This window comes from Procambarus clarkii, chromosome 1, assembly GCF_040958095.1.
Source record: "Procambarus clarkii isolate CNS0578487 chromosome 1, FALCON_Pclarkii_2.0, whole genome shotgun sequence".
NCBI classification, from domain to species: domain Eukaryota; kingdom Metazoa; phylum Arthropoda; class Malacostraca; order Decapoda; family Cambaridae; genus Procambarus; species Procambarus clarkii.
In genome coordinates this window covers 51,582,667-51,601,455 of record NC_091150.1, presented here as the reverse complement: position 1 = coordinate 51,601,455, position 18,789 = coordinate 51,582,667, and the positions used below count along the sequence as shown (strand labels likewise).

Below are 18,789 nucleotides of genomic sequence, written 5' to 3'. Positions count from 1 at the left end.
CCCCTATCATCATTTACACAATGCACCAATATCATCATTTACACAATGCATCAATATCATCATTTACACATTACAACCCTATCCCATCATTTACACAACACAAAAGAAATCGAAGTCGAGAGCCTCCATGAATGGAGCACCGTTCCTGTGTTTTACAAGCCGCCTGTTGGAGCTAAATGAAGCTTCACCGCCGCGCACACTCCACTGTATAAATACAAAGGTCTCGAATCTATTCACCAAAAGGCCAATCGGTCTTCTGGCGTCTCGTCAATTGAAGAAAGAGTTAAGATCAAACCCTACCGTTGGAGGACCTCCGGGAACGTTTATTCAGGGCTTCGGGGCGCGGAAATGTTTGGCAACACTTGGAATACGTTTGTGACAATGGACGGAAAGAAACGTTTGTGAAGACGGAAGGAAGGAAACGTTGGCCTCGGTGTATAGAGGTGACAGTTATGGAGCTCAGGAGGTAATCGACTGCATGATTTGAGCTCTAAGAGATTACTTTAAGTGTAAATTTAACAATGACGTTAAACTGGATTAGTTTTTATCTCTAGTGTGACGAGTGTAGTCATGGTTGGTGCAGCCGTGGTGTGGTGCAGCCGTGGTGTGGTGCAGCCGTAGTGTTGTGGAGCCGTGGTGTGAGCATCCGTGGTGTGGCGCAGCCGTGGTGTGAGCAGACGGGGTGTGGTGCAGCCGTGGTGTGGTGCAGCCGTGGTGTGGTGCAGCCGTGGTGTGAGCATCCGTGGTGTGGCGCAGCCGTGGTGTGAGCAGACGGGGTGTGGTACAGTCGTGGTGTGGTTCAGCCGTGGTGTGGTTCAGCCGTGGTGTGGTTCAGCCGTGGTGTGGTGCAGCCGTGGTGTGGTGCAGCCGTGGTGTGGTGCAGCCGTGGTGTGGTGCAGCCGTGGTGTGAGCATCCGTGGTGTGGTTCAGCCGTGGTGTGGTTCAGCCGTGGTGTGGTTCAGCCGGTGTGTGGTGCAGCCGTGGTGTGGTGCAGCCGTGGTGTGGTGCAGCCGTCTTGTGAGCATCCATGGTGTGGTGCAGCCGTGGTGTGGTGCAGCCGTGGTGTGAGCATCCATGGTGTGAGCAGGCGTGGTGTGAGCATCCGTGGTGTGGTGCAGCCGTGGTGTGATGCAGCCGTGGTGTGGTGCAGCCGTGGTGTGGTGCAGCCGTGGTGTGGTGATGCCGTGGTGTGGTGCAGCCGTGGTGTGGTGCAGCCGTGGTGTGGTGCAGCCGTGGTGTGAGCAGCCGTGGTGTGGTGCAGCTGTGTGAGCAGCCGTGCTGTGAGCAGCCGTGATGTGGTGCAGCTGTGATGTGAGCAGCCGTGGTGTGAGCAGCCGTGGTGTGAGCAGCCGTGGTGTGAGCAGCCGTGGTGTGGTGCAGCCGTGATGTGAGCAGCCGTGGCGTAAGCATCCATGGTGTGGTGCAGCCGTGGTGTGGTGCAGCCGTGGTGTGAGCAGCTGTGGTGTGGTGCAGCAGTGTGAGCAGCCGTGGTGTGAGCAGCCGTGGTGTGAGCAGCCGTGGTGTGGTGCAGCCATGGTGTAAGCATCCATGGTGTGACCAGCCGTGGTGTGGTGCAGCCGTGGTGTTAGCATCCATGGTGTGAGCAGGCGTGGTGTGGTGCAGCCGTGGTGTGGTGCAGCCGTGGTGTGGTGCAGCCGTGGTGTGGTGCAGCCGTGGTGTGGTGCAGCCGTGGTGTGGTGCAGCCGTGGTGTGGTGCAGCCGTGGTGTGGTGCATCTGTGGCGTGAGCATCCGTGGCGTGAGCATCCGTGGCGTGAGCATCCGTGGCGTGAGCATCCGTGGCGTGAGCATCAGTGGCGTGAGCATCCGTGGTGTGTGCATCCGTGTTGGGGTGCATCCGTGTTGGGGTGCATCCGTGTTGGGGTGCATCCGTGTTGGGGTGCATCCGTGTTGGGGTGCATCCGTGTTGGGGTGCAGCCGTGTTGGGGTGCAGCCGCGGTGGGGTGCAGCCGCGGTGGGGTGCAGCCGCGGTGGGGTGCAGCCGCGGTGGGGTGCAGCCGCGGTGGGGTGCAGCCGCGGTGGGGTGCAGCCGCGGTGGGGTGCAGCCGCGGTGGGGTGCAGCCGCGGTGGGGTGCAGCCGCGGTGGGGTGCAGCCGCGGTGGGGTGCAGCCGCGGTGGGGTGCAGCCGCGGTGGGGTGCAGCCGCGGTGGGGTGCAGCCGCGGTGGGGTGCAGCCGCGGTGGGGTGCAGCCGCGGTGGGGTGCAGCCGCGGTGGGGTGCAGCCGCGGTGGGGTGCAGCCGCGGTGGGGTGCAGCCGCGGTGGGGTGCAGCCGCGGTGGGGTGCAGCCGCGGTGGGGTGCAGCCGCGGTGGGGTGCAGGCGCGGAGGGTGCAGGCGCGGAGGGTGCAGGCGCGGAGGGTGCAGGCGCGGAGGGTGCAGGCGTGGTGAGGTGCAGGCGTGGAGGGTGCAGGCGTGGTGGGGTGCAGCCGTGGTGAGGTGCAGGCGTGGAGGGTGCAGGCGTGGAGGGTGCAGGCGTGGAGGGCGCAGGCGGGGAGGGTGCAGCCGTGGAGGGCGCAGGCGTGGAGGGTGCGGCTTTATTTATATTAGATGCCGTGGTGACACATGTGGTCCGGGGTGCCATGCAATGGCCGCTGGCACTCATATGGCGTCTGTGGAGCAGCTAGGTTATTAAAGCCTCACAGTTCATGTTGGCCAGCTCACCTTCTCCGTACCTTCCTCCCTTGAATCACGCCTGTGTATAAATTACAGAGAACTAAACTGCATTCACAAATGTGTCATATAATAAGGAATCAATGGTATGCATAAAATCCAGGCTTACCTATGTTTTGGGTTGCTGGTATATCACAACCGGCAAGCGTGCACACAATTTATAATGGCCAATACAATCAAATACTCTGGTTTACCGGATACAATATTCCTCATGGTTGATGTAGAGGTTGCTGTGGCTGTATTGGGCGGTCTCTATTAACCTCTGCAGTGCCGCAAATGCGAACCTCAGGGAGACATTCTTCCTCCTGTCCCATTGTTATCTGTGTGTGTGAGCTGACTTGCTCTAATCCCTCCCCCAAACCGTGTTCCAATAACATTCCTAATATTATGAGTTTATTTCAAAGACTTAGGGAAGCAAGCTATATTTTCTGGTTTATTTATTTATATTCACTCCTAGTCAATACTATTTTATTAAGTTTAAACACTAGACTGTGTTTTAAGGAATTATTGTGAAAGCTGAAATATATACGTGATGTATATGTGGGTCTGTTGTGATGACGTCACGAAAAAACTCTCATTTTCTTTAGTTAGCTATTACCAAACTTATAGAATGTTACATGTGTGTCGGATTTCCGACAGTGAGTGCAGCCGTGGTGGGTACAGGCGTGGTGGGTACAGGCGTAATGAGTGAGTGAGGCGTGGTGAGTATATGTATGTGTGTATAGGTTTTATGTATATTTCATGTGAACAGGTGAATGTTTATCAGCCAGAATGATAAGTAATATTTCGGTTGAGTGTTATGAGAGTAAATATATATGAGTACGTTATATTGAACAGGATGTGAGAGTAGTTTGAACCTCATCATCTTGTTGGGAATTTATTCATCAAAACCTGTTCATTTTAAATTTCCTATCATAGGGGTAAATATAAAAATTAGAGTAGCATGTCTTATGCTTTGGAGTTGCTCACCCTACATGGTAACTGTGTGGGTGAGCACACAGTTACCTCCTGTAGCGAAGTTGTTGACATGTATGGCCATTAATGGGGGGGGCGTTGCCATAGTTAATGTTCCTTATGGTGTTTGTAAGCTAGAACCACTTTCCCGTGCATGTCATATCTACCCCCCACCCACCCTAAGAGAGCCTCCTTCATTGGATGTTCCAGATCATTTGTATATTACTGGAAGATTTGTGGCAACCTCAGGTGAATGGTGGAAATGAGAGGCTTCAAGAGCTGCTGCTGTGCCGCTAATGACGCTAACTATAACCTGGCTTAACAGGGTTAGACGTTGCTCGCTCTAGGCATGGGAAAACACCTTGTATAGTCACCTCTTTGTCGTCTCCGTAATATGATTTTACCAAACCTCACCAAACTGTCTAAATAGTTCAACGCCTTTATGAAATCGTCAATTTTCAGCTTAATTACAGGCATGTATATGTTACAATTTTGTATTTACAGGATGTAGTTCCATTTATTTCCTGAGTTCTGTAGAAAACACTTAACCTACTGATGAATGTCAAAAGACCCGAGTGAACACTTTACTCAGCAACGCTTAAATATATTTTCTGAACAGAAGTTCATACCTCTGATTTACAGGCATTGTTTCAGACCTCTAAGACCAACACCTCTACCTAAAACAGCGCTCCACTTTCCTCAGACGCCCACCTCAGGCCTCCAAAACTCCCCCACCCAACCCCCAACTCAACTACCCCCCCCCCCTCTCCCCCAGCTCAACTAGCCTTACTCCCCCAGCTCGACTAGCCTTACTCCCCCAGCTCGACTAGCCCCCCTCCCCCCAGCTCAACTAGCCCCCCTCCCCCAGCTCGACTAGCCTTACTCTCCCAGCTCGACTAGCCCCCCTCCCCCCAGCTCAACTAGCCCCCCTCCCCCCAGCTCAACTAGCCCCCCCCCTCCCCCAGCTCAGCTCAGCCCCTCCCCCAGCTTAACTAGGCCCCCCAGCTCAACTAGCCCCCCATCCCCACCTCACCTGCACCCCCCCCCCCTCCACCCCAGCGCTGGCAGGGGTCGCCACTACGGCCTCATTGCGGCGTGTGACGGAGGGCTCGACAGGTCACTTTATGACGTTATTTGTTCTGGTTGACAAAGTGGTCCGGCCGAGAGCCGTGCCCCGAGGCAATTACTGACGAGTTAATTCATTCCGCCGCTCGTGTTCGCTCGTTCGTTCTCGGTAAGTGCCCGACTGCAAGTCTGAAGGGTCGTTAGTGCGACAACGCGGCAGATCCAGTTGTTGCTTGCGGCGGAGCGCCAATCGTCGACTTTGTTATTAATTATATTCCTGTCGGGGGCCGTCGGACACAATATACTCACCGTCGGACACGATATACTCGCCGTCGGACACGATATACTCGCCGTCGGACACGATATACTCGCCGTCGGACACGATATACTCGCCGTCGGACACGATATACTCGCCGTCGGACACGATATACTCGCCGTCGGACACGATATACTCGCCGTCGGACACGATATACTCGCCGTCGGACACGATATACTCGCCGTCGGACACGATATACTCGCCGTCGGACACGATATACTCGCCGTCGGACACGATATACTCGCCGTCGGACACGATATACTCGCCGTCGGACACGATATACTCGCCGTCGGACACGATATACTCGCCGTCGGACACGATATACTCGCCGTCGGACACGATATACTCGCCGTCGGACACGATATACTCGCCGTCGGACACGATATACTCGCCGTCGGACACGATATACTCGCCGTCGGACACGATATACTCGCCGTCGGACACGATATACTCGCCGTCGGACACGATATACTCGCCGTCGGACACGATATACTCGCCGTCGGACACGATATACTCGCCGTCGGACACGATATACTCGCCGTCGGACACGATATACTCGCCGTCGGACACGATATACTCGCCGTCGGACACGATATACTCGCCGTCGGACACGATATACTCGCCGTCGGACACGATATACTCGCCGTCGGACACGATATACTCGCCGTCGGACACGATATACTCGCCGTCGGACACGATATACTCGCCGTCGGACACGATATACTCGCCGTCGGACACGATATACTCGCCGTCGGACACGATATACTCGCCGTCGGACACGATATACTCGCCGTCGGACACGATATACTCGCCGTCGGACACGATATACTCGCCGTCGGACACGATATACTCGCCGTCGGACACGATATACTCGCCGTCGGACACGATATACTCGCCGTCGGACACGATATACTCGCCGTCGGACACGATATACTCGCCGTCGGACACGATATACTCGCCGTCGGACACGATATACTCGCCGTCGGACACGATATACTCGCCGTCGGACACGATATACTCGCCGTCGGACACGATATACTCGCCGTCGGACACGATATACTCGCCGTCGGACACGATATACTCGCCGTCGGACACGATATACTCGCCGTCGGACACGATATACTCGCCGTCGGACACGATATACTCGCCGTCGGACACGATATACTCGCCGTCGGACACGATATACTCGCCGTCGGACACGATATACTCGCCGTCGGACACGATATACTCGCCGTCGGACACGATATACTCGCCGTCGGACACGATATACTCGCCGTCGGACACGATATACTCGCCGTCGGACACGATATACTCGCCGTCGGACACGATATACTCGCCGTCGGACACGATATACTCGCCGTCGGACACGATATACTCGCCGTCGGACACGATATACTCGCCGTCGGACACGATATACTCGCCGTCGGACACGATATACTCGCCGTCGGACACGATATACTCGCCGTCGGACACGATATACTCGCCGTCGGACACGATATACTCGCCGTCGGACACGATATACTCGCCGTCGGACACGATATACTCGCCGTCGGACACGATATACTCGCCGTCGGACACGATATACTCGCCGTCGGACACGATATACTCGCCGTCGGACACGATATACTCGCCGTCGGACACGATATACTCGCCGTCGGACACGATATACTCGCCGTCGGACACGATATACTCGCCGTCGGACACGATATACTCGCCGTCGGACACGATATACTCGCCGTCGGACACGATATACTCACCGTCGGACACAATATACTCGCCGTCGGACACAATATACTCACCGTTGGACACCATATAGTCACTGACACACTTTTATATACACCGTTGTTCCATTTATATCATTCCATTTCTAAATCATCATTTACCTAGCATGAAGCTGCAACTTCCTAGAAAACTCATCGTCTGGACAAAACTCATGAAGATCAACTTTAATCCAGTCTTCAACTCTCTCATAGAACCAAAAAATATGAATAACTCGCATCTCGAACATTAACCAAATGGGAAGACCAGTACAATCTTCGGCAAAAGTAGGAACATCAGTCACACTCACAGATATTCCACTTCCAACATCACCCAATAACTAAAGTATCATAGAAAGAGTTAAGAAGTTTCAACAACCTACGACACTCAACTTCCTAACACAAAGGGAAGTTTTTAGTGCTTCCCACAACGCAGTTCCAAACTTTGTGGTAAAAATCATTTCGCTGTCGTTCGAAGTTTCTGCCTAAAAGTTAAATATTTGTTAGTCTTCCTTCTTCGGCTCATATCAAAGGTAATATTAAGTTCATAATAATTGGCATACATTTTATTAAAGAACTTTATCCATTACTTAAGATTTTTGTGAATGCAATTCAACAAATTATAGTCTATAATTATTATATATTATGAACATAATTATCATGCTTTCCCAATAAATATTTCATCGATACTGCACGATTCTTCCATTTGGTATTGACGATAAAAATGGCAAAACTGTAATGTCAAAAATATTATATTCATCAGAGAGAGAAAGAGAAACTACCTGTCACGATATAATTCATGAGAAGAAATTGAGCAATCATGTTGCATGCCAAAGTTTCGTCACGTAATATATGAATATATGAAATAATTTTGTCTTGATCCTGCGCCGAGTTTTTTGTTTAGGGGTGGAAGGGAGGGGGGGGGGGCAGGACTGTGTTTTCAGTGTTTAGAAAATCATTTGTGAAGAACGTGATTAAGCTCTGTATCCACACGTTATATTTCACTTTACTCTTTAATGAAGCTTGAAAATGTTTCAATAAAGCTCGAAATTGACCTTATAAAGGGCAGAGTTCTCCAATAAATCCACAAATTTGTAGGTTGAAAATGCTCCGCTAATGCCTCGAAGCAGAAGTGGTACACAAATTGCGGATACAGTATACAATTAATTTATCAAATTTAAATCAGATGAACTAATCATTGCTTGACAAATATATAAACTGTGTTGATAGCCAATAAATTTTCAAACATATTGTCTTAGAAGGAATTTTGAATTCATTGATTTTACAATACAATATTCTATTTAAACTTAAAAAATTGCCTCTTTCAGAGCATCATGCATAAAAATATAAACCCGATAATTAGACATTTGAGAACTTTAATCACGATAGCAATATTGATCTTTCATTGAGAAAAGTTGAAATGTAAATATAGATAGCGAAATACCCGACGTCACGATATGCCAACATAGATCAGAGAGGTGTTCAAGAGTCACACTTGGTGACAGTGTTATGACAAACCACTCATGACTGCCAAATGGGGTCGTCTAGTGTGATGGGGAAGAATGACAGGGATCTGGAAATGACAAAGTGTTTTGAAGGGGCACAGTTGAGCCTGCTGTGATGCAGGCGAGTGAAACACGAGGATATAATTCTCGCTCAACAGGGAGGGTGAAGGTTGTGACAATAGATTACGCGTGAGGGCTGGCTGTTGGGGGGAGAGACTACCACAGTGAGGGGCTCATGATGTGAGGGGTTCATGATGTGAGGGGTTCATGATGTGAGGGGGTTCATGATGTGAGGGGGTTCATGATGTGAGGGGTTCATGATGTGAGGGGGTTCATGATGTGAGGGGTTCATGATGTGTGGGGTTCATGATGTGAGGGGTTCATGATGTGAGGGGTTCATGATGTGAGGGGGTTCATGATGTGAGGGGGTTCATGATGTGAGGGGGTTCATGATGTGAGGGGGTTCATGATGTGAGGGGGTTCATGATGTGAGGGGTTCATGATGTGAGGGGTTCATGATGTGAGGGGTTCATGATGTGAGGGGGTTCATGATGTGAGGGGGTTCATGATGTGAGGGGGTTCATGATGTGAGGGGTTCATGATGTGAGGGGGTTCATGATGTGAGGGGTTCATGATGTGTGGGGTTCATGATGTGAGGGGTTCATGATGTGAGGGGTTCATGATGTGAGGGGGTTCATGATGTGAGGGGGTTCATGATGTGAGGGGGTTCATGATGTGAGGGGGTTCATGATGTGAGGGGGTTCATGATGTGAGGGGTTCATGATGTGAGGGGTTCATGATGTGAGGGGTTCATGATGTGAGGGGGTTCATGATGTGAGGGGGTTCATGATGTGAGGGGGTTCATGATGTGAGGGGTTCATGATGTGAGGGGGTTCATGATGTGAGGGGGTTCATGATGTGAGGGGTTCATGATGTGAGGGGTTCATGATGTGAGGGGGTTCATGATGTGAGGGGGTTCATGATGTGAGGGGGTTCATGATGTGAGGGGGTTCATGATGTGAGGGGTTCATGATGTGAGGAAACAAAGGATAAAGAGGAGGTTGAACACCAAAAAATAGAGGAAGGGCTACAATAGCTTCGGGAATACGAAGAGAATGTTCCATTGGATATTTCACAAAGGGAATGCTCAGAGGTGGATTTAATAATAGGAAGAAATAAACAGAAATAAAAAAATAAAAATAATCGCGTGTACGAGAAAGAAAGATAAAACTTAACAGACAAAATGCTATTTGTTTTTAGATTCATAGGACATTTTACTCGATAAATCCTTCACGTGGAAATTGTTTGCCATAGCCATAACATACTTTTCCCTGTAGCAACTGGCAATTAAAAAAAAAACTTTCTAGACACTGGGAGGATGATAAACCTTAATGAGTGATCGGGTCGTGCTGTAAGTGAAATAATGGGGATGAGGTGAGTGAAGGGTGAGTAGGGTGAACGAGGCGTGGGAGAACATTCTTTCACACTCCCTCCACTGGCTCATGTTGCATTATTGTGTTAGTGTTGCATAGGGAAATGAGCTGTGGAGCTTACCAGTTGTGCTTAAATGCACAGGCCGTGTGCATTTTTGTTATCTCCATTAATTTTGAAGATAGACCAAGGACTTTCATGTTCAATGAGAGCTCTTAGCTTGAGCAGAATGATGATATTGTAGGGTAACTAGTGAGGGTTGTTGCAGCAGAGGTATACTGCATTAACACTTATGGGTACAGAGGAAAACCTGTACCTCGCCAACTGATGTTGGCTGATTTCCTGAGGTCTGTGCATCACCCCAGGCGATCTTGGGTACCCAAATCAGCCATAGGGCCGTTAGAAATAACTTTTCAGTGTCAGAGTAATTAACAGGTGGAATGCATTAGGCATTGATGTGGTGGAGGCCGACTCCATACACAGTTTCAAATGCAGATATGATACAGCTCAGTAGGTTCATGAACCTGTATATTAGTTGATTGACAGTTGAGAGGCGGGACTAAAGTGCCAGAGCTCAACCCCCGCAAGCACAACTTGGTGAGTACACACACACACACACACACACACACACACACACACACACACACACACACACACACACACACACACACACACACACACACACACACACATATATCAGGGGAGGCCTGTAAACTGAGTGGACAGCGCTCTGGACTCGTAATCCTAGGGTCCGGGTTCGATCCCCGGTGATGGCAGAAACAAAATGGGTTTCTTTCACCCTGATGACCTTGTTACCTTAACAGTAAATTGGTACCAGGGAGTTAGAAAGCTGTTACGGGCTGCTTCCTGTGTACGTACCTTACGTTCCTAAGGCCATTCTTAAGTTAGCCAACCTGGAATATGCTGCTGATGTTATCCTCTTGAAATGGGCTTCAGGGGACAGGACTGGCGTGATATCAACCCCCCAGGTCTTTCTCTCTTTATGACTCTTTAAGTATTTCATCTCCCAAATGATACCTTGGATCTGGTCTCCTGCTCCATACACCTATCATCATTACGTTGCATTTGCTTGGGTTAAGCTCTAACAACCATTTGAACGACCATTCCTGCTGTTTGTCCTAGTCTTGTTGAGGCCTCAAGCTTTCCTTCTCTGTATTATTCCTTCTCATAATTTTGGTGTCGTCAGCATACATTGAGAGGAATGAATTTATACCCTCTGGGAGATCATTTACGTATATCAGAAACTGGATAGGTCCGAGTACAGAGCCCTGTGGGACTTCAATGGTGTCTTCATGCCAATCTGAGATCTCACTCTTTACTGTAACTCTCTGCTTCCTATTTCTTAAGTACTCCCTTATCCACTAGAGCACCCTACCACTTACTCCTGTCTGTTTCTCCAGCTTATGGATCAGCCTTTTATGGGGTACTGTGTCAAAGGCTTTCTGCCAGTCCAAAAAATGCAGTCCACCCATCCTTCTATTTCTTGCTTTATCTTTGTCACCTGATCGTTGAATCCTATTAAGCTAGTAAGGCAAGATTTACCCACCCTGAACCCATGTTGATGGGTTGTCACTAAGTCCCTTCTCTCCAGATGTGTTACCAGGTTTTTTCTCACGATCTACTCCATCACCTTGCATGGTATACAAGTCAAGGACACTGGCCTGTAGTTCAGTGCCTCTTGTCTGTCACCCTTTGTGTATATTGGGACTACATTACCCGTCTTCCATATGTCTGGTAAATCTCCCGTCTCCATTGACCTACTATACAGTATGGAGAGTGGCAAGCAAAGTGCTCCTGCACACTCTTTCAATACCCATCGTGAGATTCCGTCCAGGCCAAAAGTTTTTCTAACGTCCACATCCAACAGATGCCTCTTGACTTCATCTCTTGTAATTTCGAATCCTTCCAAGGCGGCCTGGTTTACTGCCACCTCTCCAAGCGCAGTGACCTCTAGTTATTTCATTGTGAAGACCTCCTTGAACCTCTTGTGAAGTTCTTCACGCACCTCTTTGTGTGAAGAAAGAGGTGCAACACTCATTCTATTCTTTGTGTTTCTGTGTGTACCTGTCCTCACCCGTTCTAAGTTTTATCACCTGTTCTCTCACTGTTGTTTTCTTCCTGACATGACTGTGAAGTAACTTTGGTTCGGTCTTGGCTTTAATAGCTATATCATTTTCATACTTTTTCTCAGCTTCTCTTCTCACACTAACATACTCGTTCCTGATTCTCTGGTATCTCTCTCTATGCTTTCTGGAGTTTTGTTATTTCGGAAGTTCCTCCACGGCCTTTTGTTCAGTTCCTTTGCTTTCATACATGCCCTATTAAACCATGGATTCTTCTTTTCCTTTTCGGTTTTTTTCCTGTCGGGCCGGGATAAACCTGTTTACTGCCTCCTGACAATTTTGGGTGACATAGTCCATCATGTCTTGAACAGATTTAATTCTTAGTTCTGGATATATCATGGGACAGACTTGTCCCATGATATATCCCCTAGGAATTTTCTCATCTCCTCATAATTTCCCTTTCCGTACGCCAGCTCTTTGTTTCCCAGTTATTTTTTGGGGGAGATCATTCGTAGCTCGACCAGGTATTTAAAGATTAATACACTCTGATCACTCATTACTAAGGGGGATATAAGGGAACTTAACTTCCCTTATATTCGACTCATTCAGGGTAAATATCAGATCAAGCATAGCTGGTTCATCCTCTCCTCTATCATTCTTGTCGGTCCCTTGATGTGTTGGCTTAGAAAGTTTCTTGTTGCTACGCCCAGCAGCTTAGCTCTCCATGTGTCTAGTCCTTCGTATGGGTTTCTGTTCTCCCAATCTATCTTCCCATGGTTGAAATCGCCCATGATTAGTAGTCTGGATCCGTTCCTGCTAGCTACATAAGCTGCTCTCTCTATTATATAGATGGTGGCCATATTGTTTCTATCATATTCTGTCTGGGTCTTCTGTCGTTTGGTGGGGGTTATATATGACTACTACTATAATTTTTTGTCCTCCAATTGCTATGGTACCTGATAAGTAGTCATTGAAATCTTCACAGCCCTGAATAACCATCTCTTATAAATCTCCAACCTTTTCTTATGAGCAGAGCTACATCACCACCTCCCCTTCCTTCGCTCTCTTTCCTCGCTACATAGTAGTCTTGTTAAAACACTGCATTTGTTATGTTGTTATTGTTTAGGATTCGCTTCCTGGAGCAAAAAGTTCCAAGTTGCACGGACTATGGTGAGCCCATACATATGTTATGGTTTTCGTTAGCTTTGTTTCTGTGAATGCTATTATGTCGGGGTTTTCTTCTAGTGCCCATTCTCCAAGTTCACTTGTTTTATTTGTAATCCCATCTATGTTAGTGTACATTGCCTTGAAGCTTACTTCCTTCTGTCCATTCTCTTGTCCCTCTTCATGGTGAGCGTTCTGCTGATGGAGGAAGCTGTTCAGTAGGTGTGAAGATCTGTGAGGTGCCTAACAGGGGTCTCAGAGGATTCTGGGGTGGGGAGGTGGGGGTTCAAGGGGAAGGGGAGGACAGGTAGCGTATGGGGTAAGGAGGTAGGGTGGATATAGGGTGAGGGGGGAGGAGGGATAGGGAGGGAATGGAATGAATGGGGAGGGGCGACCTGGGTGAAAGGAGGGAGGGGGGACATGGTGAGAATGGGGGAGGGGTGACAGGGACGGAATGGGGTGAGGGGGGGAGGGAGGGAAGGGGGAGGTAAGCATTTGAGTGGGGTCAGGTAGGGTGAGGGTAGGGCGGTTCCTATGCACAGGAGGGTGGTGGTGTTGTCCTCCCCTCTGGTGTTGCTGGGATGCTGGTTATGAATTTTCCCCTTGTCTCTGGGAATTTTGTGTTGGGGACGTTATTTCCTGGTTTACTCCTCTCTCCCTGCGCTTCTTCCTTGCCTCTGTCGCAATGGCTCTCTCCTCCCTCGTCCTGTCCCTCTGGAGGAGGGACAGGGATAATACTTTATTGTATTCCTCCACATACTGCAGATGCCTCTTCCTTTCTAGAATAATCTCCTTCATGGTGCAAGCGATGAGTCACAATAACGTGGCTAAAGTATGTTGATCAGACCATACACTAGAAGGTGAAGGGACCACGACGTTTCGCTCCGTCCTGGATCGAAATGATCGACTTGAGAATGGTCCAGTATGGACCGAAACGTCGTCGTCCCTTCACCTTCTAGTGTGTCGTCTGGTCAACTACTTCATGGTCTTGTTTGCAAACACTATCTTTCCAGGCGGTCTCTGTCCTTGTTGTACCAGTCCAACCTGAAAACCTTCTCAATGTTTTGTTCAGCCCCTTCCATCTTTAACCCCCTTTAGTATTTCATTGTCCTTGCTATTCCATTCTTGCCCATTGGGGCTTTCCTGTTCTTTGATGCCTACAGCTACCACTGATCTTTTTTTTTTCCAACAGCTGACTGGTGCACCTTGCTGCTTCCTGTGAGGTAGCTGCTTGCATGGCTACCTCCCTCACTGCGGCCATTGCTTCGGAGCTTTTTCTCAGTATTTTCGCAAATGTTTCAGGTACAGAGGCATTTCCTTCCAATGCGCCATTTCCATCTTCCCTTTGGATGATTATCTGATGCTCAGCCTCATTATTTTTCTCTGAGGGATTGATCTTCTTTGCTGCTGTCAACTCACTTTGCAGGTTGTCAACTGTATTTTTTTTTTTTTTTGAGATATACAAGAGTTGTTACATTCTTGTACAGCCACTAGTACGCGTAGCGTTTCAGGCAGGTCCCTGGAATACGATCCCCGCCGTGAAGAATCGTTTTTACAACCAAGTACACATTTTACTGTTGAGTTAAACAGAGGCTACAGTTAAGGATTTGCGCCCAGTAAATCCTCCCCGGCCAGGATACAAACCCATGACTAAGCGCTCGCGGAACGCCAGGCGAGTGTCTTACCACTACACCACGGAGACTGAATTCTTCGTTTCATGCATCTCCTTCCTGACTTCCTCCGATCTTGGGCTAATATTTCCTTCATTTGGTCACTTTGGCTTTTCACTGTGTCACTGTGTGGTGCGTCCTCCTGTCCTCTATTTCCCTGATCCTGATATGTTTTGATAGGGCTAGCAAGGTGGGGGGGCAGAGCGGAAGGGAGAGAGAGAGAGAAAGAGAGAGAGAGAGAGAGAGAGAGAGAGAGAGAGAGAGAGAGAGAGGGGGGGGGGGGGGAGAGGGCGCGAAAGAGGGGGAGAGGACGCGAGAGAGGAAGGGCGCGTGTGTGTGGGGGAGGGGGGGGTAGGCGGAGGGGAATTGGGTATAGTAATTAGTAACAGTTGATTTATTGACAGTTGAGAGGCGGGCCGAAAGGACAGAGCTCAACCCGCGCAAGCACAACTAGGTGAATGTGCACGTGCGTGCACGCACGCACGCACACACACACACACACACACACACACACACACACACACACACACACACACACACACACACACACACACACACACACACATCGTAACTCAGATGAGTAACACAACGAGTTGCACATCTGCAGTGAGCCTATTCATTGACGCATCTCTTAGCGTCAGCCCATAATATTTCTTAATATTAATTTTCTTAATTTCTTAATATTATTGGGTGACGCAATTTTAATATTTTTTTAAAAAATTAAGAAATATTATTTCTTAATCTTTCTTAAGATGATTTGTGCTAATACCAATGATCTCGCCGTTCTGTCATATTCAATAACAGTTTAACTTGCTTTTGTTTTCTAGTGCAACAATTATAACGGGTTAATAATTTCCTAAGTACAACTATACTTGTATTTTAATTGAGAATAGTGCAGTAGATCTTTAAGTACACCGGGGTAAACCAGCAAGCGAGCATGGTAAACTCTCAGTTTACTCTTGTTACTTCAGTAGTGACGAAAAGAACAGTTTTCCTGGCGTGTAAGTTTGTTTATAAATTACTTGAAACGTGAAGAGACTAACGTTTGCCTTAGACATAACACTGACCTTACCACAGCAGGCTGTGTCTGTGGTAAATATATTGGCTGTGTCTGTGGTTAATATGTTGGCTGTGTCTGTGGTTAATATTTTGGCTGTGTCTGTGGTCAGTATATTGGCTGTGTCTGTGGTCAGTATATTGGTTGTGTCTGTGGTCAGTATATTGGCTGTGTCTGTGTTCAGTATATTGGCTGTGTCTGTGGTCAGTATATTGGTTGTGTCTGTGGTCAGTATATTGGCTGTGTCTGTGTTCAGTATATTGGTTGTGTCTGTGGTCAGTATATTGGTTGTGTCTGTGGTCAGTATATTGGTTGTGTCTGTGGTCAGTATATTGGTTGTGTCTGTGGTCAGTATATTGGTTGTGTCTGTGGTCAGTATATTGGTTGTGTCTGTGGTCAGTATATTGGTTGTGTCTGTGGGCAGTATATTGGTTGTGTCTGTGGTCAGTATATTGGTTGTGTCTGTGGTCAGTATATTGGTTGTGCCTGTGGCAGGTATATTGGCTGTGCCTGTGGTCAGTATATTGGCTGTGTCTGTGGACAGTATATTGACTGTGTCTGTGGTCAGTATATTGGCTGTGTCTGTGGACAGTATATTGACTGTGTCTGTGGTCAGTATATTGGCTGTGTCTGTGGACAGTATATTGACTGTGTCTGTGGTCAGTATATTGGCTGTGTCTGTGGTCAATATATACTGGCTGTGTCTGTGGTCAGTATATTAGTTGTGCCTGTGGTCAGTATATTAGTTGTGCCTGTGGTCAGTATATTGTCTGTGGTCAGTATATTGACTGTATCTGTGGTCAGTATATTGACTGTATCTGTGGTCAATATATTGTGTCTGTGGTCAATATTTTGATGTTGTTTTTTTCCACTTAGTGTTCTATGATGCAGGTATCACAATAGGTCGCTTGGATTATCATCTGCTTGGTTAATTCTGTAGTTCCTGTTGTGTGTGTCTGTGTGTGTATTTACTATTTATGTCTACAGAATCGATCTATTAGCTCCTGGAAATGTGTGTGCGAGAGTACTAACATTTGGGGTATATATTTCTAACTTTTCTAACTAATCTATTCCGCCTTTCTAACTTATCTATTTTCCTCCTTTGTTTACTCTATATATATTTTCGAATAGTTTGTGTGTGTGTGTGTGTGTGTGTGTGTGTGTGTGTGTGTGTCTGCGCGTGCACCTCTAGGCGCATGCCATTTTGTGCACTTGTATACTATTATGCGTACATGATGCATGCTGTGTCAATTGCTTTCAAAGGGAAATTAGTTATGATAGGAGAGATTCAATATTCTATTAAATTTTCACTTGTCTCAATTCACATATCTCGCATATGTATTTAAAATGTAATACATGAAGCACGTAATTAAATTGCAAAATTCATTTATAATGTGTGTAGTTGAGAGCATTTGTTCATCACTCTTTATAAACAACCCATTTTTATTTTGTTTCATCACAAGCAACTGCTTGTGAAATTCAAGTAAATATAAAACCAAAATGTCTGGTTTTTCTTAAAACCGAAAAGCGACGAAGACGATCCGTTTATGACATTTCGCTGTCACCGTCGCCAGTAAAAGCCAGCGTTTACTTCCAGGGAAAACTCAGATAGGAGGGTATTAGGAACCTGGTGTGCTCGGCGGCGTCTGGCCAGGCATAAAAGTAGCAATTGTCGACGCAAGAGTGAAGCTAACAAGTATTTCCTTGGCAAGAAAAGGGCTCTGCGTCCCAAGTCAACAAATCCGATTTTCGAGACATTACATGGAATTGCATTTAGCGGCAGGTAGTTAGGGCGTAAGTGAACCATTAAAAGTTATATGACATGTCACCAGTAGTAAACTGGGGATAATTGCGCTGCTAACACAATTGCAACCTGGTTCTCCTGAGGCTCCGACTCTCCAGGTTGCCAATATACGGTGCGATGTTCAAACTATGTTTTAGCAGCGTGTAATTGACGGCACTTTCAATAAGTTAAAAAATGTATCTGTGACAAAAATGTAGCTTAGAGATATAGAAAGTTTTTCACGTTATTCCTGTACAACTACATGCATCGACAGGTCTTTACCGTATAGCGTTTAAATACATGAATTAGTTTAGGAATGTGATATATCTACGGTAATGGATGTACCCATATAAAATAAATATGCTTATTTATGTTCCATTTACACTTTCATGTTTACCTTTGCAGTGCTCACAGCACGAAATGCAAGAAGTCCACAAACCACATGTGTGGAGAGCTCCCTGCTCCTTAATTAGTGATAATATTTACCAGAAATATTAGTAGCTCCTCCCTCCTGGTGCCAGAGAAGCGTTCACGATTAGAGAAATTTGCCGTTTTATTTTCTCAAGTACTGTAACGGTGCCACGAGGTCGCACATGGTGACTCTGGAGATAGATAGCCTCGTCACTTTATACTATGGGTCTCTTGCACTTGAAGACAGATAAGTCTAACAATGAACACAACCAAATGAGGGAAAGCATTGTAATGTGTTTTTAATGTGTATTTTCTGAGCCGCGGGGATGCCAGAGGTGGGGCTGCTTCAGTTTGGCGGTACCCTTTAAAACTGATATGACGTATTTTTTCCCATCACTGCAACATATCGGTACTTCACGACCCGATTCCTCAGTTTTTTCTTTTTTAACAAAGAATTGTCTCCTCTACCAAGTTTGTTATGCACAGATGCATTAAATTTTAGACTGTATATTTATCCACACTTAATCCTTTCAACACTTTTTGATATCTTATTTTCGTTTTTAAGCTACTTCAATTTACCGCTTTTCCTATTTCATCAATATAAAGTAACTTCGAAATACAATACTGTACTGTTCCATTCACCGGGGCTCTAGGAGACTCGAACACCTCACGCGTGAGAAGTCGAAGCTCACACTTTTTATACTTTTTTTTCTGGCACATATTTTAAAATACAGTGTAGTATTTAAAAAATAAGTTAAATACTTCATAAGAAAGTTGACACTAAAGTTAATATACTAAAATATGCTTATTCACTAAATGTTATACACATATAGCAACCCTTCCTCATATAATTATTGTGCTAATAGCAACTGTTTGGTCAAACGTACAAATATGAAGCGTTTGAC

At 47.1% G+C, this 18,789-nt stretch overlaps 3 protein-coding genes across 3 annotated transcripts; 1 reads left to right on the top strand and 2 right to left on the bottom strand.

Annotated features, from left to right (window-relative positions):
• Positions 1 to 926: 926 nt before the first annotated feature.
• Positions 927 to 1,856, bottom strand: LOC123773008 (small histidine-alanine-rich protein-like). Its single transcript, XM_045766865.2, has one exon. It carries the CDS (start codon positions 1,854 to 1,856, stop codon positions 927 to 929), a length of 930 nt encoding a protein of 309 aa, XP_045622821.2.
• A 3,115-nt stretch (positions 1,857 to 4,971) lies between these two features.
• LOC138363421 (Kruppel-like factor 18) lies at positions 4,972 to 6,834 on the bottom strand. Its single transcript, XM_069322521.1, has one exon. The coding sequence runs from the start codon at positions 6,832 to 6,834 to the stop codon at positions 4,972 to 4,974; it is 1,863 nt and encodes a 620-aa protein (XP_069178622.1).
• An 8,921-nt stretch (positions 6,835 to 15,755) lies between these two features.
• LOC138363420 (uncharacterized) lies at positions 15,756 to 17,631 on the top strand. The gene is made up of 2 exons (XM_069322512.1): positions 15,756 to 16,399; positions 17,523 to 17,631. The coding sequence occupies exons 1-2, from the start codon at positions 15,756 to 15,758 to the stop codon at positions 17,629 to 17,631; spliced, it is 753 nt and encodes a 250-aa protein (XP_069178613.1).
• Positions 17,632 to 18,789: the final 1,158 nt, after the last annotated feature.